General features: G+C 51.5%; 7 protein-coding genes across 7 annotated transcripts; 5 read left to right on the top strand and 2 right to left on the bottom strand.

Annotated features, from left to right (window-relative positions):
• Positions 1-473: 473 nt before the first annotated feature.
• Positions 474-3,884, bottom strand: BDV59DRAFT_168887 (putative C6 finger domain protein). The gene is made up of 3 exons (XM_073688143.1): positions 3,635-3,884; positions 2,003-3,551; positions 474-1,947 (listed from the first exon to the last, which is right to left on the bottom strand). Exons 1-3 carry the CDS (start codon positions 3,786-3,788, stop codon positions 786-788), a joined length of 2,865 nt encoding a protein of 954 aa, XP_073552693.1. The 5' UTR covers positions 3,789-3,884; the 3' UTR covers positions 474-785.
• A 1-nt stretch (position 3,885) lies between these two features.
• BDV59DRAFT_168884 (25S rRNA (adenine645-N1)-methyltransferase) lies at positions 3,886-5,977 on the top strand. The gene has a single exon (XM_073688142.1). The coding sequence runs from the start codon at positions 4,340-4,342 to the stop codon at positions 5,879-5,881; it is 1,542 nt and encodes a 513-aa protein (XP_073552692.1). The 5' UTR covers positions 3,886-4,339; the 3' UTR covers positions 5,882-5,977.
• pup2 (proteasome core particle subunit alpha 5) lies at positions 5,978-7,340 on the bottom strand. Its single transcript, XM_073688141.1, has 5 exons — positions 7,187-7,340; positions 7,115-7,127; positions 6,963-7,041; positions 6,504-6,847; positions 5,978-6,400 (listed from the first exon to the last, which is right to left on the bottom strand). Exons 1-5 carry the CDS (start codon positions 7,209-7,211, stop codon positions 6,121-6,123), a joined length of 741 nt encoding a protein of 246 aa, XP_073552691.1. The 5' UTR covers positions 7,212-7,340; the 3' UTR covers positions 5,978-6,120.
• Positions 7,341-7,731: 391 nt separating this feature from the next.
• On the top strand, positions 7,732-10,462 carry BDV59DRAFT_190700 (gamma-tubulin-complex subunit SPC97; the record flags this gene model as incomplete). Its single annotated transcript, XM_073691790.1, has 4 exons — positions 7,732-7,990; positions 8,060-10,047; positions 10,098-10,315; positions 10,381-10,462. 4 exons carry the CDS (start codon positions 7,732-7,734, stop codon positions 10,460-10,462), a joined length of 2,547 nt encoding a protein of 848 aa, XP_073552690.1.
• Positions 10,463-10,794: 332 nt separating this feature from the next.
• BDV59DRAFT_52181 (uncharacterized protein) lies at positions 10,795-11,745 on the top strand. The gene is made up of 2 exons (XM_073696551.1): positions 10,795-11,313; positions 11,405-11,745. Exons 1-2 carry the CDS (start codon positions 10,978-10,980, stop codon positions 11,699-11,701), a joined length of 633 nt encoding a protein of 210 aa, XP_073552689.1. The 5' UTR covers positions 10,795-10,977; the 3' UTR covers positions 11,702-11,745.
• A 2,192-nt stretch (positions 11,746-13,937) lies between these two features.
• BDV59DRAFT_52177 (S-adenosyl-L-methionine-dependent methyltransferase) lies at positions 13,938-15,769 on the top strand. The gene is made up of 8 exons (XM_073696550.1): positions 13,938-14,195; positions 14,258-14,378; positions 14,434-14,595; positions 14,659-14,724; positions 14,893-15,014; positions 15,093-15,331; positions 15,382-15,559; positions 15,614-15,769. Exons 1-8 carry the CDS (start codon positions 14,191-14,193, stop codon positions 15,642-15,644), a joined length of 924 nt encoding a protein of 307 aa, XP_073552688.1. The 5' UTR covers positions 13,938-14,190; the 3' UTR covers positions 15,645-15,769.
• Positions 15,770-17,002: 1,233 nt separating this feature from the next.
• On the top strand, positions 17,003-18,587 carry BDV59DRAFT_52164 (KRR1 small subunit processome component). The gene is made up of 3 exons (XM_073696549.1): positions 17,003-17,126; positions 17,186-17,458; positions 17,529-18,587. The coding sequence occupies exons 1-3, from the start codon at positions 17,067-17,069 to the stop codon at positions 18,273-18,275; spliced, it is 1,080 nt and encodes a 359-aa protein (XP_073552687.1). The 5' UTR covers positions 17,003-17,066; the 3' UTR covers positions 18,276-18,587.
• The last annotated feature ends 88 nt before the right edge of the window (positions 18,588-18,675 follow it).

The raw sequence follows: 18,675 nt of genomic DNA, 5'->3' as shown, positions 1-18,675 counted from the left end.
TGGGGAGTCAGGGGCAGATGATCGTAGAGAGGAACGAATGTCAACAGAGGGTCAGTAGTTGAACCGTGGGTGATGATGACGGCTGACTCGACGGGCCGAGCGGGGCAGAACCGTGGAATCAGTAACAACCGTCGAGGGTTCCAGCAGAATACTGAAAGTCGAACGAAAGAAGAGTATAAAAGGGTCGATGGAAGAAATACCATAAAAGGCGCTGCCTATCGATCAGTCACGATGACGTCCGTGTGGAGATGCCACAGCCTTACCGCTCTATATACCACCACCGTCGCCAGCGACTCGCCACGCCTCCGTCGTCATCCAGTGCAGCTCATATCCAACCGTCTTCAACCCCTGTCAGACGGCGGCAAATGCTGTGGCTCTCCTCGCAGCATCTTGACAGACTCGATCCTGCGGGGTGAGATCGACATCAACATTGTACATCACTAGTCTTGTACCTACGCACTGTAAGTCATAGAAGCTGGCTTTTACTGGATGATCAGACGTGCTAGAAACGTAGTGCCATGTATGCATGCCATTGAATTCGACCAAGTGGCGCCAGCGGTAGCAGCCTTCTCCATCATCATGCATCCACGCGGCCTGCAAGGGGGCGCTAGATCTATGGAGCCATGTGTTCAGGCCGGTCCTGATCCGCCTTCAAGCGATAATACCAAAAACTAAGCCAAAATGGTAGCCATTATATAGTCCGACGCCACGCATGCCCGCAGTGTCCGCGTTCAAAAAGTAGGACAGTCAAATGTCCCGTTCCAGCAGACATGATCATGCCCGTTCTACCATCGGTCCTCGATTTCAAGACGGAGGAGCTCCTCTTCCAAGCCCAGAATGCCCACGGCCCATCGAAGATATGGCTTTTCAACGGTCACAAAACGTCTTTCAGTGACGGTACTAGCTGGGGCCCCTGCCAGTGGAACAGGCTGACACCCACCTTCACTAGGTGGCTCATACGGAGGACCCCGTCCCTGTGCCGCGGCCGTCCTCCAGGCCCTTTCAATACCGTCAGCGATGGCATCAGATGACCGCCAACCAGTCAATCGTGTGATCTCGCGCAGCCTCGTGGCGATCCAGTGACGCTGGGTCTTATCCGTGTATTGGACGGCAGCGAAAAATATAGGGACAGTGATCTCAATTAAGCATGACCCTAGGGTAGGGCTAAGATTGCCCGTCTCAATGTTGAAGCTCTGCGGGTAGTAGATACCCGCGGCAATCTTCCCCACCACTTGGCTGTACTCTGCGGTGGCAGGCGCCGCCACGCCCGAAGCAACCATCATCGCAGGCGGCATGCACGGGTGCAATCTGTGCAGCAGAATACGCCCCAGATAGTAGAAACCCCATATCACCGCGATGGTTTGTGTGCGATATTGCAGGGCAGGTCCAAATGGTGTGGCGATGGGCGGTGCACTATCAGCGGGGAGAGGCAAGAAGTGAGGACCAAGGGCGTGAGAGAACATCTCGAATGCAGACAGAATGTTTTCCCATTCCTGCTCCGCATTGCTGTACGACATGTCGGTCTTTTCATCCTCCTCCGGCGAGCTCAGTCCGTCTTTTGTCTCTGTAAATGCAGATGGAGGATGTCTGGGCCCGGAGGAAGGGATCATACCGAACATGGGTGGGCTTTGTGATGTTGAACCGGTGGTCTCTCGTCCAATCTGACCTTTTCCTGTTGGATTCGGCCGAGTGGAATCGTTTTGAAATGGAGATAACTTGCCCGGAGGTCTCTGTGCAAACCGAGTCATGAATTTTGAGAAATCAGGACCCGGTCGCCAATCCGCGCCGCCAGCTTTGCATGTTTTCAATTTCCTTCGTCGGTCACGGTATCCAAAATCAGTCAGTCGGCCCAACAGAAGCCACAGATGATCTGCAGAGCCATATATAGCATCCAACCGGCCTATTCCAGCTCGCGGAGGACACTGCCCAAGTCGAGAAAACGCTATGCTAGATACAAATATAAGCCTGTAGATGGCACAGTAAGGACAAGGGCTTTACTCACAATAGAGGATTGCCCCCAATAATACTTTGGATGATATCTTGCTTACAGCACCACCAATAAAGATCGCACTGTATTCGAAAGGACTCGATATCATTTCGGGTAAAACAAGGTTTGGAATGTCGTGCGTGTCCTTCATGGACACTACCAAACTCGTCATAATTGACGGCATATCCGAGAATAGACCCTATGAGATTCTCGTCGATATTGCTCTCTTGTTCGGCAAATGGATCATCCTCGAGAACAGTACTTCCGAAGAGAAAGTATCCGTTGTTTATTTGGCGCCGGGCCCATGTTTCGCGTCGGTGCAGGCGAAGGTCTCGTGTGATAGTAGCAAAGTCAATCTCACGCAGCAGCTGTACTGCTCCAGCAACATGGCTATTCCATTTCGTGTGATCGGCCGACATTACCTCGTAATACGCTAATAAAAGGGCGGCAGCTAGGGTGCCGACTTGTTTGCGTCGCGTTGGCAGGCCTACAGCTACGCCGACCCTCTTGAGAGCATAATGATAATGTTTTAGCGAGACTGTTGGGGGAGCTTGCTGCAGATATGCAATGTGTAGGCTACTGAGCGCAAGAATAGCTTGCAGTAATGCTTGGTGCTCTAAAGCATTGAAGGGCAGTGTATATGTCCACAAGCCCTGCTGTGCTATCGGTACAGGAGCACCGAACATCGTGGACGGATCGATTGGATGCCGCTCAAAGATGGAGATAGAGGGCCCAGTGGAATGAATGAAGTGGAGGAAGATTCGTGCTGTTTTATGGTTGTTCAGAGGGGAGGACCCTAGCGACGGACGGTAGGAGGCGAGCACATTAGGCTCATTCAAGTATGTAGTGAACGAACGAGGCGGTCCATCATCCCTGCTCGCGGAAGCCATGATCTGAGTTAGCTGATTCAAATTCCGTGTGCCAACCTGGAATTCGGACTCCTCGTCTGTTTCAACGTCATAAAAATCGTCGCCTTCCGCATATTCAGTCTCACAAAAGTCCACTAGGTATGAGGATGGTTCGTATGGGGGGTTCTTTTCTGGCGACTCGCGTGAAGGAGGTGTTGGTTCTGAACCTGCCTGAAATTTATAATGGGCAGTGAATTGAGTATAATCTTTCGTATAAGTCTCAGGAAGGTCGTTATTGGAACGCGGGGCTTGCGGCCATGCCTGAGACATATGATCTTCCATCGATGCACCGGGCATGGGATGGGAAGGATGGCTTGACTGATTACAAAGTAGAGGGGCTGCAGGGCCAGGATTAACGTCAGTGGACCAAGACACCTTCCCGTCAGCCGGAAGCCGCGTTGGCCTCGGAGCCAGCAGAGGGGGCTGAGAACCAGCTGGTCTCGGTTGAGAGAACGCGGGGGCATGATATCCGCGAGTAAGCCCTTCAGCTGCGTCCGAATGGAGCAATGTAGGCCCATCCTGTGAGGATTCTGAAATGCCGACAGGGTCCTTGAAGACAAGGCGCTGGGCGTAACCTTTGCATTCTCGTTTCGACTTAACACAATTATTGCATATGGGTTTCTCTTCGCCGCACTTGATGCGACGTTGTCGGCAAGCTAAGCAATCCAGTCAATGGAACTGTATGGAGCATTTCACTGGGATTTTGGACGGAATGGTATTTTATAAAATGGCAACCTACTTAGACATCCCGTTTTAGTACGTCTTTTAGGGACTTTCTGCTGCGAGTGCGTGCTAGTCTCGTTTGTTGCGGCCTGGCTCTCCTGTGCCATCACGGGGTGATCAGGACCCACAATACCACCGATGGAATGCGGCGGAGGGTCGATATCGTCCATGATGGCAAAGACCCTGATCCATAATGGAGGTAAACCGAAGACAGACGGGCAAGGCGGGCAAGGATGACCCTAAGGGAGGAGATGACGACGAGGGAGAGAGGAAAAAGGAGGAAGCGATGGAGTGTTGAAGAGAGCTGGATCATCCGCCTCCCATTGGTTGCGAACTCCTCGGCCAAACTTCCTGGTTGATCCCCACTTATCAGGCGCTCCAGGCATTCGAGCTGTAGGAAGATATTCCAGGGACATGCCGCTATGGGGTGGAAGTCATACAAATATAATCCTGCATCATACGACGTCATATTCTTTCCACTGGCATTGACGTCGAAGGTGTATACAAATGGTCTGGAATCCGCTGACCGCCTTCCATTCCTCCGGCAGAACCGCCTTGATTCCGCCTTTTATTGCCTGAAATTTTTTGGATCCCGCCAATTTCACAACCACTGCAGTTGCGGCCTTGGGAGATCGCAGCTGGAAATTCGCCTGTCGTGGGTCCATCAAACGTACTGTCTCAACTCTTATCATCAGGAACACCTTCTCGGCCTTCCTCCATCATGTTCGCCGTCCCTGGTTGGTCGGTGTCGAGCTCTGCTCTTAAGCAGCAGACCGAGCCGGCTGCGCAATCGCAAACCCAGGACCAAAAAGCCAATTCCTCCTCCAAGCCTAACAATAAATCAAAGAAACGCAAGCGCGATGACAATGTTACTAAATCCAATGTCGGTGAGATGTACCGTCGTCACATCGAGGGGGAGAAGCCAGCGCCGAAAGCTCAGAAGCAAACTCCCACGAAAGCCGAGAAGCGCAAGCCGGATCAGAAGTCGCAAGGACGGAGCGTCCAGTCTGCGCCCAAGCAACAAGACCAAGACAACACACCCCAGAAGAACAAAGACGCTGAGAGCCATTCCAATGATCTAGAGGGCGCGGACAAGCCCAGCAAAAAGCAGAAGAAGAACAAGAAGAACAAGCAGCAAAAACAGCAGGGACAACAATCGGAGGAGTCTCCCAAAGAAGCCCCGGCCTCCACGGCCGCCGATTCCTTGCCTGCAGCTCCCCCTAAGACGCAAGCAATCCTTACTCCTCTTCAGCAGGCTATGCGACAGAAACTGATCTCCTCCCGTTTCCGCCATCTGAATGAGACGCTTTACACAACCCCCTCCGAGAAGGCCCTTGAGCTCTTTACCGCCAATCCGGAGCTTTTCGATGAATACCACGCCGGATTTTCTCGCCAGGTGAAAGAATCCTGGCCATCAAACCCGGTAGATGGATATATTGCTACTCTTCGGGCTCGTGGAAAGGTGTCTGTCAAGAAAGGAGCCAAGCCAGATAAAAGCAGGACCCAGCCTCTCCCACGCCGGCCCAATGGGTCCTGCACTATTGCTGACTTGGGCTGCGGTGATGCCCAACTCGCACGTGCCTTGTTGCCTTCTGCGCAAAAGTTGAACGCGAAGTTCCTCAGTTATGATCTACATGCCCCAGAGGGCTCCCCCATTACGAAGGCCGACATTTCCAACCTTCCTGCTGAAGATGGCTCCGTCGATGTGGCCATCTTCTGTCTCAGTCTTATGGGAACTAACTGGGTGTCTTTCGTGGAGGAAGCTTGGCGGGTCCTCCGCAGTGACGGCAAAGGCGAACTGTGGGTGAGCGAGGTCAAGAGCCGTTTTGGCAAGGTTGTACGCAAGAAGGCCCAGATTGGCGCCCGGAAACCTCTTACAAAAGCCGAGAAGAAGAAGCTCAAGAAAAAGCAGGCCGGAGAAGACGATGCTGGCTCTGATGTGGATGACGGTGAGATTTACGCCGAAGATGCCCGTCCTCCTAATGATGACGAGACAGACATCTCCGCTTTTGTGGAGGTGTTCCGCTCTCGTGGCTTCGTCCTCAAAACTGAATCCGTGGATAAATCCAACAAAATGTTTGTGAAGATGGAATTTGTCAAGCAGGGTGGCGCTCCACAGAAAGGAAAATATGCCTCAGTTGTGCCTGCGGGTGCTGGCCCTGGGAAGAAGCGTTTCATCGAGAAGACCGCTGATCTCAACAACACCATGACTCCGGAGGAAGAAGCGGCTGTTCTCAAGCCCTGTGTGTATAAGATTCGGTAAGAGGGTCCATACGTTGGTCCGGACAGGCTGTATGTACATAACGGAGTTTTGTTTACTGTACTGTATTTTCATTGACGAAAGCTGCTCATCAAGGGGTCCCGTTACCTTTGACGCATTAAAAGTATTAGACGAAGGTCATTGTTCTTTTCTATTAGATCCAAGACAAAATACCGGTCCTTGGGAGACACTAAGCGTTTCTGACATCACATAACCCATCACCACTCTCCAAGGCGACTTATTTATTGGTTGCCGCCGAGCTGAGCGACAGCCCGACCCATCTCCTCGTCATTGTAGATGCGGAATCCCTTGTCCTTGGTCACACTAGCAAGCTGCACATTCTTCGCATCGAGCTTCTCCTCCATAACCTGCTTCAGCGTCTTCAATACGAGGGTCTCCGCCTCGGACAGCGTCAAAGAGCGGTGGTATTCGTTCTGCAGTTCCGCCTGTGCACCCTCGCTTCCGGATCCAATAGCCTTTGCATCGTATCTGTAGAACGTACCAGACGGCTCGGCGTGATATCTAACGAAACAGGAGTCAGCAAAAGCCCCGACGTAACCTTCCCCTTTCCTGCCTAAGAAGGATAGAAATCGAATATAAATCGAAACATCCCGGGAGAACATACAGCTGAGGACCGTCCTCATCGAAACCCGCAATTAACAACGCAACACCGAAAGGTCTGCTCATTACGCTCTCCTCATCATCACCGGTCTCTCCAAATCGCAGGGCCAGATCACAAATGGCCTGGGTGCAGCTCTCAACACGCAGGGGTTCTGCGTAGTGGAAGGCATGGTTCTGGCATTCAACGCGGGCATGTTCGACCAGATTCCGGGCGTCTGCCTGCAGACCGGACATGGCGCACCCAATGTGCTGGTCAATTTCGACAATCTTCTCGACGGAGGAAGCCTCGAGAAGGGTGGATGTGACACGTTTCTCGACGCCTAGGATGACACCTTCCGATGTTGCTACCTAACTATGGTGTCAGAATGGGGTCGTGAGGGGGGTCGTGAGGGGGAGCATGTTAATGTGGGAAGGACCATGGCACACATCCAAGCGTCATATGGTCACAGAAGGGCAAACGTACACCGATCGCTGTCGAGCCGAGTTTGATAGCTTCAAGAGAGTATTCGACCTGGAATAAACGCCCCTCGGGAGAGAAGGTGCTGACGGAGAGCCATCGTCAGAAACAGAAGGAGATGAACAGAGTCGACGGGAGAGAAGGGTCCATGTTCATACTTAATACCACGGTCTGTAGAGAGGCGGGCTGTTAGATCGACCGCAGCGGAGAGGAGATGTGACGCAGCTTACCATATTCCGATCGCGCGATGAACATGCTGGACTATCTGGAGATGACAATGAGGATATCAATGAAGAACGATCCGGTAAGTGTGATACAGTAAAGTGAAGGAAGTACAAAATGAGCAGAGTACGGTGAGCGAGGAGGGGGATGAGAGAGCTGGAGATGGGAAGACGGTAGCTCGGACGAAGCTCCAGGAAGTTGCTCAGTTGGAGTGCCTGGCGGAGAGTCTGTGCGTTCCTCAGGCATCAATGCTGACTGTACCGCGTAAACTCCGGGACGTGACTGACGCCCGGCGGTATCGATATGCTCGCGCAACAATAGCTATTATTTCCTTGCCTCGTCGGGGCTCCAACGCTTCACACCACCCTTGTCCTACTCTCCCTGCCGCCCCAGCCTCTCTGCATGATCGCCCCAATCGTTTCGCGGGATCATGTCCGTCAATGACCGGCGCGCCAGCTATATGAACGCTCCGCGACCCCGCGTTGCCTCGAATCGCGTCAGTGATGAAAAGACAAATCTACGCAACGGCGCATCCCCATTGCAATCAGAAAATATGGACCATCGCGGGAGCGCATCATCAGCTCACAGGAGCAAAACACCTCGAGAACAGCAGAATATCACAACCGAAAAGCGGACCGAGCGGATGGTGATCCATTCCAAGGAAAAAGCCCACGTTCGATCGCGAAACCCCGTCAAGGAATCGTCCAGTGCAGGAAATCGTGGCGACTGGGAAAGGTCAAAATCTAAAAGAACCAGTCAAGTGGATGGTGCAAGTCCGAACCTGCGCAAGAAGGAAAAGGAAGGTAACGAGAGTGAGTGACGTACCGCCGCAACATCCTCTGGTTTGGTGCCTCGCAAAACTAACTACGACCCTCTTCCAGCGCCGTGGAACCCCCATGCGTCCTTAGTCCCTCATTCTACAGCGCCCTTAGCTACGCGTGTTTCAGTCCCGCCGCCAGCTTCGGCTCTGCCTCAATCGCTACATCCGACGCCGCTCCGTGAACTATCGGCCGATGCGCAAGAACGGGTGCTACTAGAAGATTTACTTTTTGTTTTCATGGGCTTTGAGGGGCAGTATATCCACTATCATGGCTCATATGACCCAACCATAGAGAAAGACCGGTTAACGGGACCGGCTTTCCATGTCCCATCAGGACTAGATCCGACTCTGCGGGATTTGACAAACTCCATGTTGAAGATGGCTACGCATTATAGTGCATTGGAATCGTTTGTGGAGGTTCAAAGCCGCGCTGAATTCGGTGCTGTTAGCCATGCTCTGTGTGCGACGATCCGAAAATTGCTAAAGGACTACCTGATTCTCATTGCGCAACTTGAGAATCAACTTCTTAGCAATCCGAGCTTCACCCTGCATCTTCTGCATCTCCATACCATACCAACCGCGCAATGTTTGAGTCAGCTATATTCGTTAGGGCAGGAATTGCTTCGGCGGAATGGCCTACTGGATCAGGATCTGGACGAGTCGATCGATGACTTTGACGATGTCGACAACATCCTGGAGCAACTCAAAGAAGGAGGCGATCTTGTTCCCGGTGCTATGTCGAGTAAGAAGATTTGCAAGGGAGGCAATGTCTTACGACTGCTAACTGAGCGACTCGCAACATATTCCGGCGACCCTACTACCAAGTCTCTGCTAGAAAAGTTGCTTCGAGAGGCTAGTCGACCATATATGGTCATGCTCAACGAATGGCTGCATCACGGCGGGATCAAAGATCCACATGCCGAATTTCTCGTCAAGGAACAAAAGTGGATCAAACGAGAAAAGCTCGAGGAAGACTATACAGATGAATACTGGGAGAAGCGATACACAATTCGCGAGAATGAAGTTCCCCCGCAACTGGACAGTGTGAGGGACAAAGTCCTCTTGGCCGGAAAGTACCTCAATGTTGTGCGAGAGTGCGGCGGTGTCGATGTGAGCAAAGCCGTTAAAGACGTGCCTAAAACGCTTGACGACCCGCGATTCCTGGAGAACGTCAACGCAGCTTACACATACGCCAATGCATCGCTGTTAAATCTTCTTCTAACGAAAAACTCGCTCACGACCCGCTTCCGCTCACTAAAACACTATTTCTTCCTCGATCGTTCCGATTTCTTTTCATACTTCCTCGAGCTTGGAGCGTCGGAGCTCCGCAAACCAGCAAAGAGTGTCAACGAGAACAAGCTTCAATCGCTCCTCGATCTTGTTCTACGGCAGCCTGGCAGTATTGCAGCGCAGGATCCCTTCAAAGAAGATGTCAAGGTTCGGATGAACAAGATCGGCTTAACCAAATGGTTGATGCAGGTTGTGAGCGTATCGGGTATCGATCAGGACAATCCAGAGGCAGCTTTCGAGAAATACCAAGCACCTCCAACGCAAGGTGGGGAGGATGAAAGGGACATTGCTGGGTTCGACGCCTTGGAACTCGATTACTCGGTACCGTTCCCGCTGTCTCTCGTTATCAGTCGAAAAACCGTTCTCCGATATCAACTCATTTTCCGCCATCTTCTTTCGCTTCGTCACCTTGAGAACTTGCTATCCACAGCCTGGCTTGATCAAAACAAAGTCCTTGGCTGGCGACACAGATCATCAGATCGGAGGTTAGAGATGTGGAAGCGACGCGCGTGGAATCTCCGTTCAAAAATGCTCGTCTTCGTTCAGCAACTTCTCTACTTCTGCACTGCGGAGGTGATCGAGCCAAACTGGCAGAATCTAATGGACCGGGTGAATGGGACTGACGCAGATGGATCCGAAGTGACCGTAAATGGCACCAAGCAGGTCAACCGGACGGTCGATGAACTAATGCAGGATCATGTCGACTTCTTGGATACCTGCCTGAAGGAATGCATGCTCACCCAGGCCAAGCTATTGAAGGTAGGCGGCAATTCACCTTTATTGCACTTTTGTTTCCTAACAGAGACCAGATCCATTCAAAGTTGATGACCTGCTGTACTATGTTTGCATCGTGGACTGCCTCGTCGCTAGCACGGGCTCTGGCGTCTGCGGACCCCGATTTGACGGGCAACAAATCTGCCAGCACTGACGGAAGGGGCTATGACCCCGCGCGTATTGGCAAACTGGAGGACACGCTGAAACGATACGAAGATCATTTCAGCCGACACCTCCGGATATTGATGGACAGGTACGGCTTCTACCTATTTTCTTAGTAGTGGTTTTTTGGGGGCTAATCCTTATCTACCGTTACAGTCTCAACTATTTCGCTGCAACGGAAAGCGTCGTTCTCCTCAAACTGGCGCATGCCTTGAGTGCGATCAGCAAGGAAGACTGAAGGATGTTCTTAACATCATGCTAGTCGCAACTACGGCATATGAAGGTGGATTGTGCGCCTACAAGAGCCTTCGGTTCGTCAGACACGCGCCCAACGGCTATCATACTGTCACAGATTTAGTTGAGGTGGTTTAATTTGGAACGAATGGCTGGTCCAAGATTTCTATCCCGGCACCAAAACATTGGGTGGGCTGTTTGGAGTACAAGGAAACTGGGTGGGTTCTCTGCTATAGACAACGATAATACCCTGGCGTGGAATAGGGCAACTGGAGGCTTGGTATCCAGGCCAGGAGTGTATTGTTTAGTTTCATTTCAATCAATCGACGAATCCATGTCTGGAGGGCTGTACTCATCGATCGATCTATGGAATGCCAGACGGAAGTAAGCCTCCGAGTGCTGGTGACGCCCACGTAAGCAAGACAGTCATCTCACCTTTCCCATCCCCTCCATCAGACACTGGCATCCTCTTCCAAGCTCGTTCTCAACCTCCCAGATGAAATCAGAATATCCACCAACATGAACCGATCACTTGCCCTCACAGGAATTGCCGCCACTCTCCTCGCTGTCACTCTACCCCGCGCCTACAACGACTACCGCATCTTTCTCTCCTACGGTCCCGGTGGCCTTCCTTACAATGTAGTCGGCTGGCTGGCTGCCAACCTCATCCTGAGGCCCTTTGCAAAAGAACCTTTCTCAACCGCAGTCTACGAGCGCAGGATAGAGGATGGAGAAACTACGAGCTTCTTGTCCGATGACGCCGTCGCCGCTAGGAAACGGGATCGACCCGTAGTCGGCCCGCACATTGCTCCCCATAGACAGCTGACAGAATTTGCTAGAGATGACACCAAAGAGGTTCGTCCCTACGACTCTCTGCTTCCTTTGCTTCAAGCGATGTCCTTGCTAGGGCCTGTATATGGCGACCGTGCTAAAATAAAATTTATAGAAACTCATCCAACGGTTCACCGAGTTTGCGTCTCGAAACTCCCACCTAGTGACACTTAAGCCATCAAATCTGGAGCGGCACGCGGAGGCAGCTTTCCTCGTTGATGGGTTAGAGAACGCTGCTCCGGCAGCGAGTGTCGTGCGAGGTGAGGTTGCTCACATCCATCGTTTGAAGGATGCATCTTTGCATGTAGTCTTGTCTCCAGCCGATTGTAGGTCGCCTATTTTCTACGAGTCCCGGGAACAACACATAGAAAAGGGGGGGAAAGAAGACTCTATACTTACCGGTGTTAGGTAAAAAGCTCTTCGACGCTGGTTGGGCGCAACGCCATGGCCTATCCGGCTCCCATGTTCCTGGTTTCTTAACAGCGGGAAATCCGATCACTCTACCCGCAGAATATGTCATGGTTTATGCCCCTCGTACCGAGGCAGAGCTGGAGTTCGTCATGCAGATTATCATCGCCAGTGTGAAGTACATGGCAATAACTATGCATCGTGGTTAGATTATCAGCAGTCAGAATTTGTCGATTACATGTCGTCCAAAAATGTAATTTGACCTTCTTGAGGCCGCAGCACTGTTTTATTCTGAAGAATCTCATTGTCATTCCGATTGAAATGGCTTGGAGAAAGTCGGTGGGTTCAGTCCTCGGCCACGTTGGCACTAGCGGGTCCAACCGCCGCAGTCGTCCTCTGCGTCCCGAAGCTGAACCATGGTTCTGGGTTCGCTGCCAATCTGTTTGCCGGCCTGTGTGTTCCATTCTCTTCTATCAAACGAACCCGACAACCTGGATGCTTATGAACTCGGGCACGTCCGAGTGTCTTGACATGCATGACTTCCCTGCTCGCATGCATGGGGAACGTTGACGGGCACAATCCGTGATGTCCCGTTCTTCCTCGGAGAAAGAACGAAAAACGTAATGGACACACCCCACCCTGCAATGCAGTATTGCAAGACAGAATCATTACACAGCGGGATATTATTGATATAGACAACATACTGCACATTCATTAAACCAACCGTGTCTCATGATATAGGCTTATCCTAAATCGCCGAAACCTGGCTGATGAGGACGGAGTAGTCTAGGCGAACCCCTCACACGCATCACCCTGTATCGAAGCACGGGTTTTCCAAAGATAGTGTCTTCCACGATCGTTCAGGCCTCTCCTCTCAGGCGGCCTCTCGGGAATAATCTTCAACAAGGCAAACATTGGTCAAGCGCCAGGGCTCATCGCATGCCAAACACGCTCGCTATTCTCCTTTGGGCCGTGACCCATCCAAGGGGCTCTTAGTGGCATCCGCATCGAGCATCTAAAACAATGCGTAACGCCCTGAAGAAGCGGTGAAGACAAGCGGGGGCGGGTAAACAATTTGCAAAGAGACGAGCCATATGCAGCACAATTGATCGACTAGCCGTTAGTAGTGATTGCGGTTATTATTTGTCGTTGATCATCTGCCAACGTTGGCTGTGCTGAAGACATCCTTATCCACTAATTAATACGCCGTAGGCCCCCACTTTGTGAAGGAGCGCTTCCTCAATACTAACATCGGAGATTTTTTTTTTTTTTTGACAGCCAGCCCTCAACTTTCATGTGAGGGGTGCCATTCGACAGCGGAACCAGTTATGCGACGGCGTCATCCTCCGCCGGACCGCTATATGCTGTAGTCCGGACGCATGGCATTTGTACCTGTTCATGAAAGTGACAATCACCAATTGCTTCATTGAGCATAGTGCATTATCCTTTAGGATTGTTACCCTCGGAGATTGTTTCCTGTGACTCCAGGAAGGGTCCTCATACCCACCACCGCGCCCCCAAATGGATCAATTTCAAACTTTGCTTTTTCCGGAATACCAACCTCCACAGCCGTGTCTGCCTTGGGAAAAGTACGGTCTTTCTTTTTTACATGGTGCCTCGGGACCACGGTATGGTCTTGTAAAGCAAGACAGTGACATCATCGGGTCGCGGCGGTTGTTCGTATGAACGTGGTGGGAGGTAAAGGTTAATAATTCAATTGGACATGGTGAAGGTCAGCAGGGGTAGCGAAATCCCCAGCGTTAGAATCCACCGAAGGTATACCATTGTTACTCGCCTAGGCGGAACGGCATTTCTGAGAAGAACCCGAACGTCGTGTGATGACTCCTCCCCTCAGGAGAGCACTGTCTGCTGGAATCCAGGCGCAAGCAGGATAATCGTTCGGGGTATCCTATACTTAATCGAACCGCCATCGCGGGGCTCTTCGGAGACACTAGTCCTTCGTTTCCTCCAATGTGCTGGAATGTAATCAAGGCGGCCGATGGGGTTACGTGACGTACTCGTACACTTCAGAGTCAACGCGATCCGTGTGCTGAGGCAGAGAAGAGATATGTAGCTCATAACGTGAGTAGCAATTGTCCACCGCGGTTCTGGGCTCCGAGAATGTTTCAAGGGCGATGATTCTGCCAATGATTCGCTTGTTCTCAAGGCAGAACAAAACTCTGGTACTGGGCTGAGCGGGCTTCCCAACCGTCAGTACATTTTAGTACCAATACTGAGTCCCGCATAACCCTTACTCCTTATCCCATGGACTGGAGTATACTGCTGAGGCTTGTTTCCGAAGGGTTCTTTTGTGGCCGACAAAATTCGGATGCCGCCTTGGTCAACCCAACAAAGAATTTGACCACAGTCCCATAACATATCGCACAACAGACGGTTCGTTCAACGCATGTCCTCTGTGTTCACTGGTCCGTTGTTTGAAAATACGAAACTCTGGACCCTTGCTCAAAGAATCCCACAGAGGCTGGCGCTAAAATGACGTACCGAACCCAACACCATCTCAAGGAAAACGACGAAGGCTGACCTCCGTTTGCTGATGAAGAAGCCCGGATTCGCAGACAGAAGAGCTGGACGAGAAATATACCCGGATTGCCCGCATCCATGGGCGACAGTACCAGAAGTTTTCCATCGATAATCGTATCTCCTTCGAGCCAGTGGACGAGGTAAGAGCGAGCACGCTTGCACACCATCACCTTGCTGATTTGCCCCTCCACCCAGGAAGAAGCAGACCGCCTCGAGATTCAACATCAAGTCCTCAACAGAGTGTTTGACAACCGGCTTATATTCCCCCCTGTTCCACGTCTTCAAAGAATACTTGACTGCGGATATGGTGCCGGGTCGTGGGCAGTAGACGCTGCGGAGCGATACCCAGACTGCGAGGTAATCGAACCCAACGTCACCATTCCCGTAGCTGGCTCAACTGACACGTACAAACAACACCAGGTTACTGGAGTTGACATATCACCACACATGAACCCTGGCGATACCCCGGAGAACTTGTGGCTGCAGGTGCGTGAAACCAAGGCTATCCGCTCGTCCTGTGCCGAGTCGTTTGAATTCATACCCACTAGCCCGAGGGTCTCCCCTTTATCCAGGGTGTTCGAGACGTCCCTATATGCTCCTTCACCCGTCAAACTTGCGTTTGTGCGCAAAGGATGCTAACGAAAAACGAATTAGGTTGACGATCTGAACCATCCCTTCACCTTCCCTTCGAACCATTTCGACCTTGTCAACTCTAGACTGGTCGCAACCGGTATCAATCGAACCCGATGGCCCGGTTATATTCGAGACATCAAAAGGTCAGACAACTGAAGACGGGCACTTGATAGAGGGCCCTCTTGAATTTCGATGAATCTCCAACTGATTTGGAAATGCAGAGTCCTGAGGCCTGGCGGTTGGGTACAGTTGGTCGAGATATATTTTAACGTTCAGTCCGACAACGGCTCCATTACGGAAAGGAATGCATTAAGGCAATGGAGCGCACATTATCTTGGTTGCCTGGGAGAAGCCAAGGACCTTCGCGTGGGGACCAGGTTGAGGAACCTTCTGATAGCGGGAGGATTGACAGAAGTTGATGCAAGGATGATACCGCTTCCTTTTTCCGCATGGTCCAATGGTGAGCATATCAGTGATTGCCTTGGGCGGAGGACTCTAACGCCTGTTCAGACCCGCGAATGAGAGAGATCGGTATGATGAATCGCGACAACATCCAAAGTCTACTTTCATCCATGGCGCTTTATCCATTTACCCATCGTCTCCGTATGGGGATTGACCAGTTTGAAAGTCTGATGGCGCGCGCGCGGCGAGAGGCCGACACTCCTAATTTAAAAGCATATTTCCCCCTGTGAGTGTACAGCCTTCTTCCTCTGGTGCATTTAACGGCGAACTGACGTCTTAGATATGTTTGTATCGGACGAAAAGGACGGTGACTGCTCGCAGGAGACAGGCAACGAAGATCGGCCGGTAGTGGTTCTAATTGGGGATAAGAGCTTTGTTGTTGCATGGCATGCAACGTGTCGTCACTCGCTCCATACTAGATAGAGGTATCGTGTCAGAGGCGCTCTCGGCATAGAATGACTGAACACTTTGCAGCTTCGCGCATTCCTTCCTGTTTCGTTCTAATAGGTAAGTTATGGCCGAAACCGAGACTGTGGTCAAGCCATCAGCGAATCTGACCTTGAAAAGCAGTACAAACGCCCGGCGACTCCTTCGGGGAGTGACGGGATTTAGGATCCTTAGTCAATCCAGCCGTTGTTCGGATATGCTCAGAATAAACAGCGCAGGGGAGGAGCGAGCCCTGTCTATGGCAGCGAAGTCTTCAAAGGGATTCCAGAAGCAGAGAAGATCAAGGCGGGCAGATGGTGGTTGTTCCAGACCAAAGGGCGAATAAAGGCGGGAAGCCGCTCGGGCACGGGAACCGAACCCTTCCCTCCTCACACTGAACCAAACCCCGGCCGTCTCATCTTCCATTTCCCCCCGGCGGGTATTCTGTTCAACTAGCCTCGAAACGCTTCATATTGGATCCAACGTGGAAAGCTGGATGCCTCCAAATGTTCCTCATCCTTGTTGGAACCTGGTAGAGCGCGTCTTCTCCAGAGTCAACAGCCGAATGCGAGTTGAAATGCGGTACAAGCTCGCCTGATGAAGACCGGTCACCCCCTTTTGACGGATTATAGAGGGGTATCTGGAGTAAGATCCCCCGAGCTCAGAGAGCAACATTTAAGATATCGGCCCAGTGGGTCTATAATCACGTCGGTCTCTCTCCAGCACTGCTGGTGCGACATCTGGAGGTCATAGCTTGCAACTACGCAGGGCTATCAATTGTCGTCATCGCATCCCAGCTTGGCTTCGTTTCACGTCCAGCCTTTCTAAAGCACGCTCTACCAGGTAGATTCTACGGCCCATCCATTGAAAGACACTGCGAACCTTTGAACAAACCACAGTCCTCTCTCGTAGAGCGTGAACATGAAAATATGACCCGTCACCTCGTACACTCAACTAGTGGGAAAGAAAGGATCAGCTTCCCAGACCACCGCATTGAAGGATGCCTTTGTATTTAGCCTTCTTGACAACAAAGCCTGTAATCTGTCCAATCTGAGGCGTTCACTTGCAGTTCCCCCAATAGACAACATACTATGCAGTACCTTTACGTACTCTGTAGTCCCCAATGGGGCGCTTGGGCGCTTATCGCGTAAGCCCTTGTTGGTGCCTTAATATACAGGCATAAATAAGGCATCACCAATCCTCCCGATCCAGTAAGGACCCACTGGGTCTTTTCCCCCCCCAAAAAAAAAGTCACTTCTTTCTCCAGTCAAACATTGATCAACTCTCCATCTTCAACTCGCTCCAAGATGCCCTCCACATACAAGCGAGATAAGCCTTGGGATACCCCCGATATCGACAAATGGAAGGTGAGTTCATTACTTACCATCTTCCCTTCTATCGCACATTTTCACTCATCTGCGACCAGGTCGAACCATTCAAACCCGAGGATAATGCCGCCGGCAGCTTCGCGGAGGAATCATCCTTCGCCACGCTCTTCCCGAAATACCGTGAAGTCTATCTAAAGGAGGCATGGCCGGTCATCACGCGCGCCCTCGAGAAGACCGGTATCGCCTGTACTCTCGATTTGGTTGAGGGAAGTATGACGGTGAAGACCACTCGTAAAACCTTCGACCCGGCCGCCATTCTCAAAGCCCGCGATTTGATCAAGCTGCTGTCGAGAAGTGTTCCAGTACAGCAGGTGCGTGAAGAAGCCTTTTTCCCTATCCCTTCAAGTTATCTTCCCCCGCTAACCGCGCCCCGCCGTGCAGGCTCTGAAGATCCTCGAAGACGACGCCGCATGCGACATCATCAAGATCCGAAACCAAGTCCGCAACAAGGAACGTTTTGTCAAGCGTCGCCAGCGCATTCTCGGCCCCTCCGGCTCTACCCTGAAAGCCCTCGAGCTGCTCACTGGAACCTACATTCTCGTCCAAGGAAACACTGTTGCTGCGATGGGCCCCTACAAAGGACTGAAAGAGGTTCGCAGGGTGGTAAATGACTGCATGGCCAATATCCATCCCATCTACCACATCAAGGAACTCATGATCAAGCGCGAGCTGGCCAAAGACCCCACGCTCGTCAACGAATCCTGGGATCGTTTCCTACCCAACTTCAAGAAGCGCACTCTGTCGAAGCGTCGCACGCCGTTCAAGGTCACCGACAAGAGCAAGAAGGTCTACACACCTTTCCCACCGGCCCCCGAGAAGAGCAAGGTGGACAAACAGATCGAGTCGGGCGAGTATTTCCTGTCGAAGGAGGCCAAGGAACGGGAGCGCAAAGAAGAGGTCATGGAGAAACAGCGCCAGAAACGCGAGGAGAAGATGCAGGAACGGGCCAAGTCGTTTGTTCCCCCCCAGGAATTGGAAGAGGCTGCCAAGGAAAAGAAAGAGAAGAAAGAGAAGAAAAAGAAGCGGAAGCGCGACGCCGAAGGAGAGCCCGATGTCGACAGCTCCGAGAAGAAAGAAAAGAAAAAGAAAAAGAAGAGCAAGTCCAAGGAGTCCGAAGACGAGTCATGAAGGCCCGTCCCTCTGTTGCTTTTCATTCCCGTTCGTTTGGGTTTTCTTTCTTCGCAGGTCTTGTTTCTTTACCCTTCGTGTTCAGATTACGCGATACACGGCGCTTAGGCATAGCATGGATTGGAGTTCTACCCCTTATATTTACTCGAAACTACCCAAAATATGTGTTTGATTGGTGACTATTAAATGTCCTTTAACTCTGATGCGAAACGAATGTGATCCGGCGATAAATATACGCCATAGACCATATGCGCCCAATGTTTCATCCTTTTCATGAGTTAAATACTCAATACAATAGTATTAAAGTCTTCCGACATTCATTTTTGAAACAAGTGAACGGCTTTCTAGATGCAAGTAACTCCACTAGTGCTATCACTTCCTACGCGTGGTTCTACGACTA

Source organism: Aspergillus ambiguus (genome assembly GCF_047715705.1).
Source record: "Aspergillus ambiguus strain CBS 117.58 unplaced genomic scaffold BDV59scaffold_2, whole genome shotgun sequence".
NCBI lineage: Eukaryota > Fungi > Ascomycota > Eurotiomycetes > Eurotiales > Aspergillaceae > Aspergillus > Aspergillus ambiguus.
The sequence above is the reverse complement of the archived record's forward strand: the minus strand, read 5'-3'. Positions and strand labels throughout refer to the sequence as shown.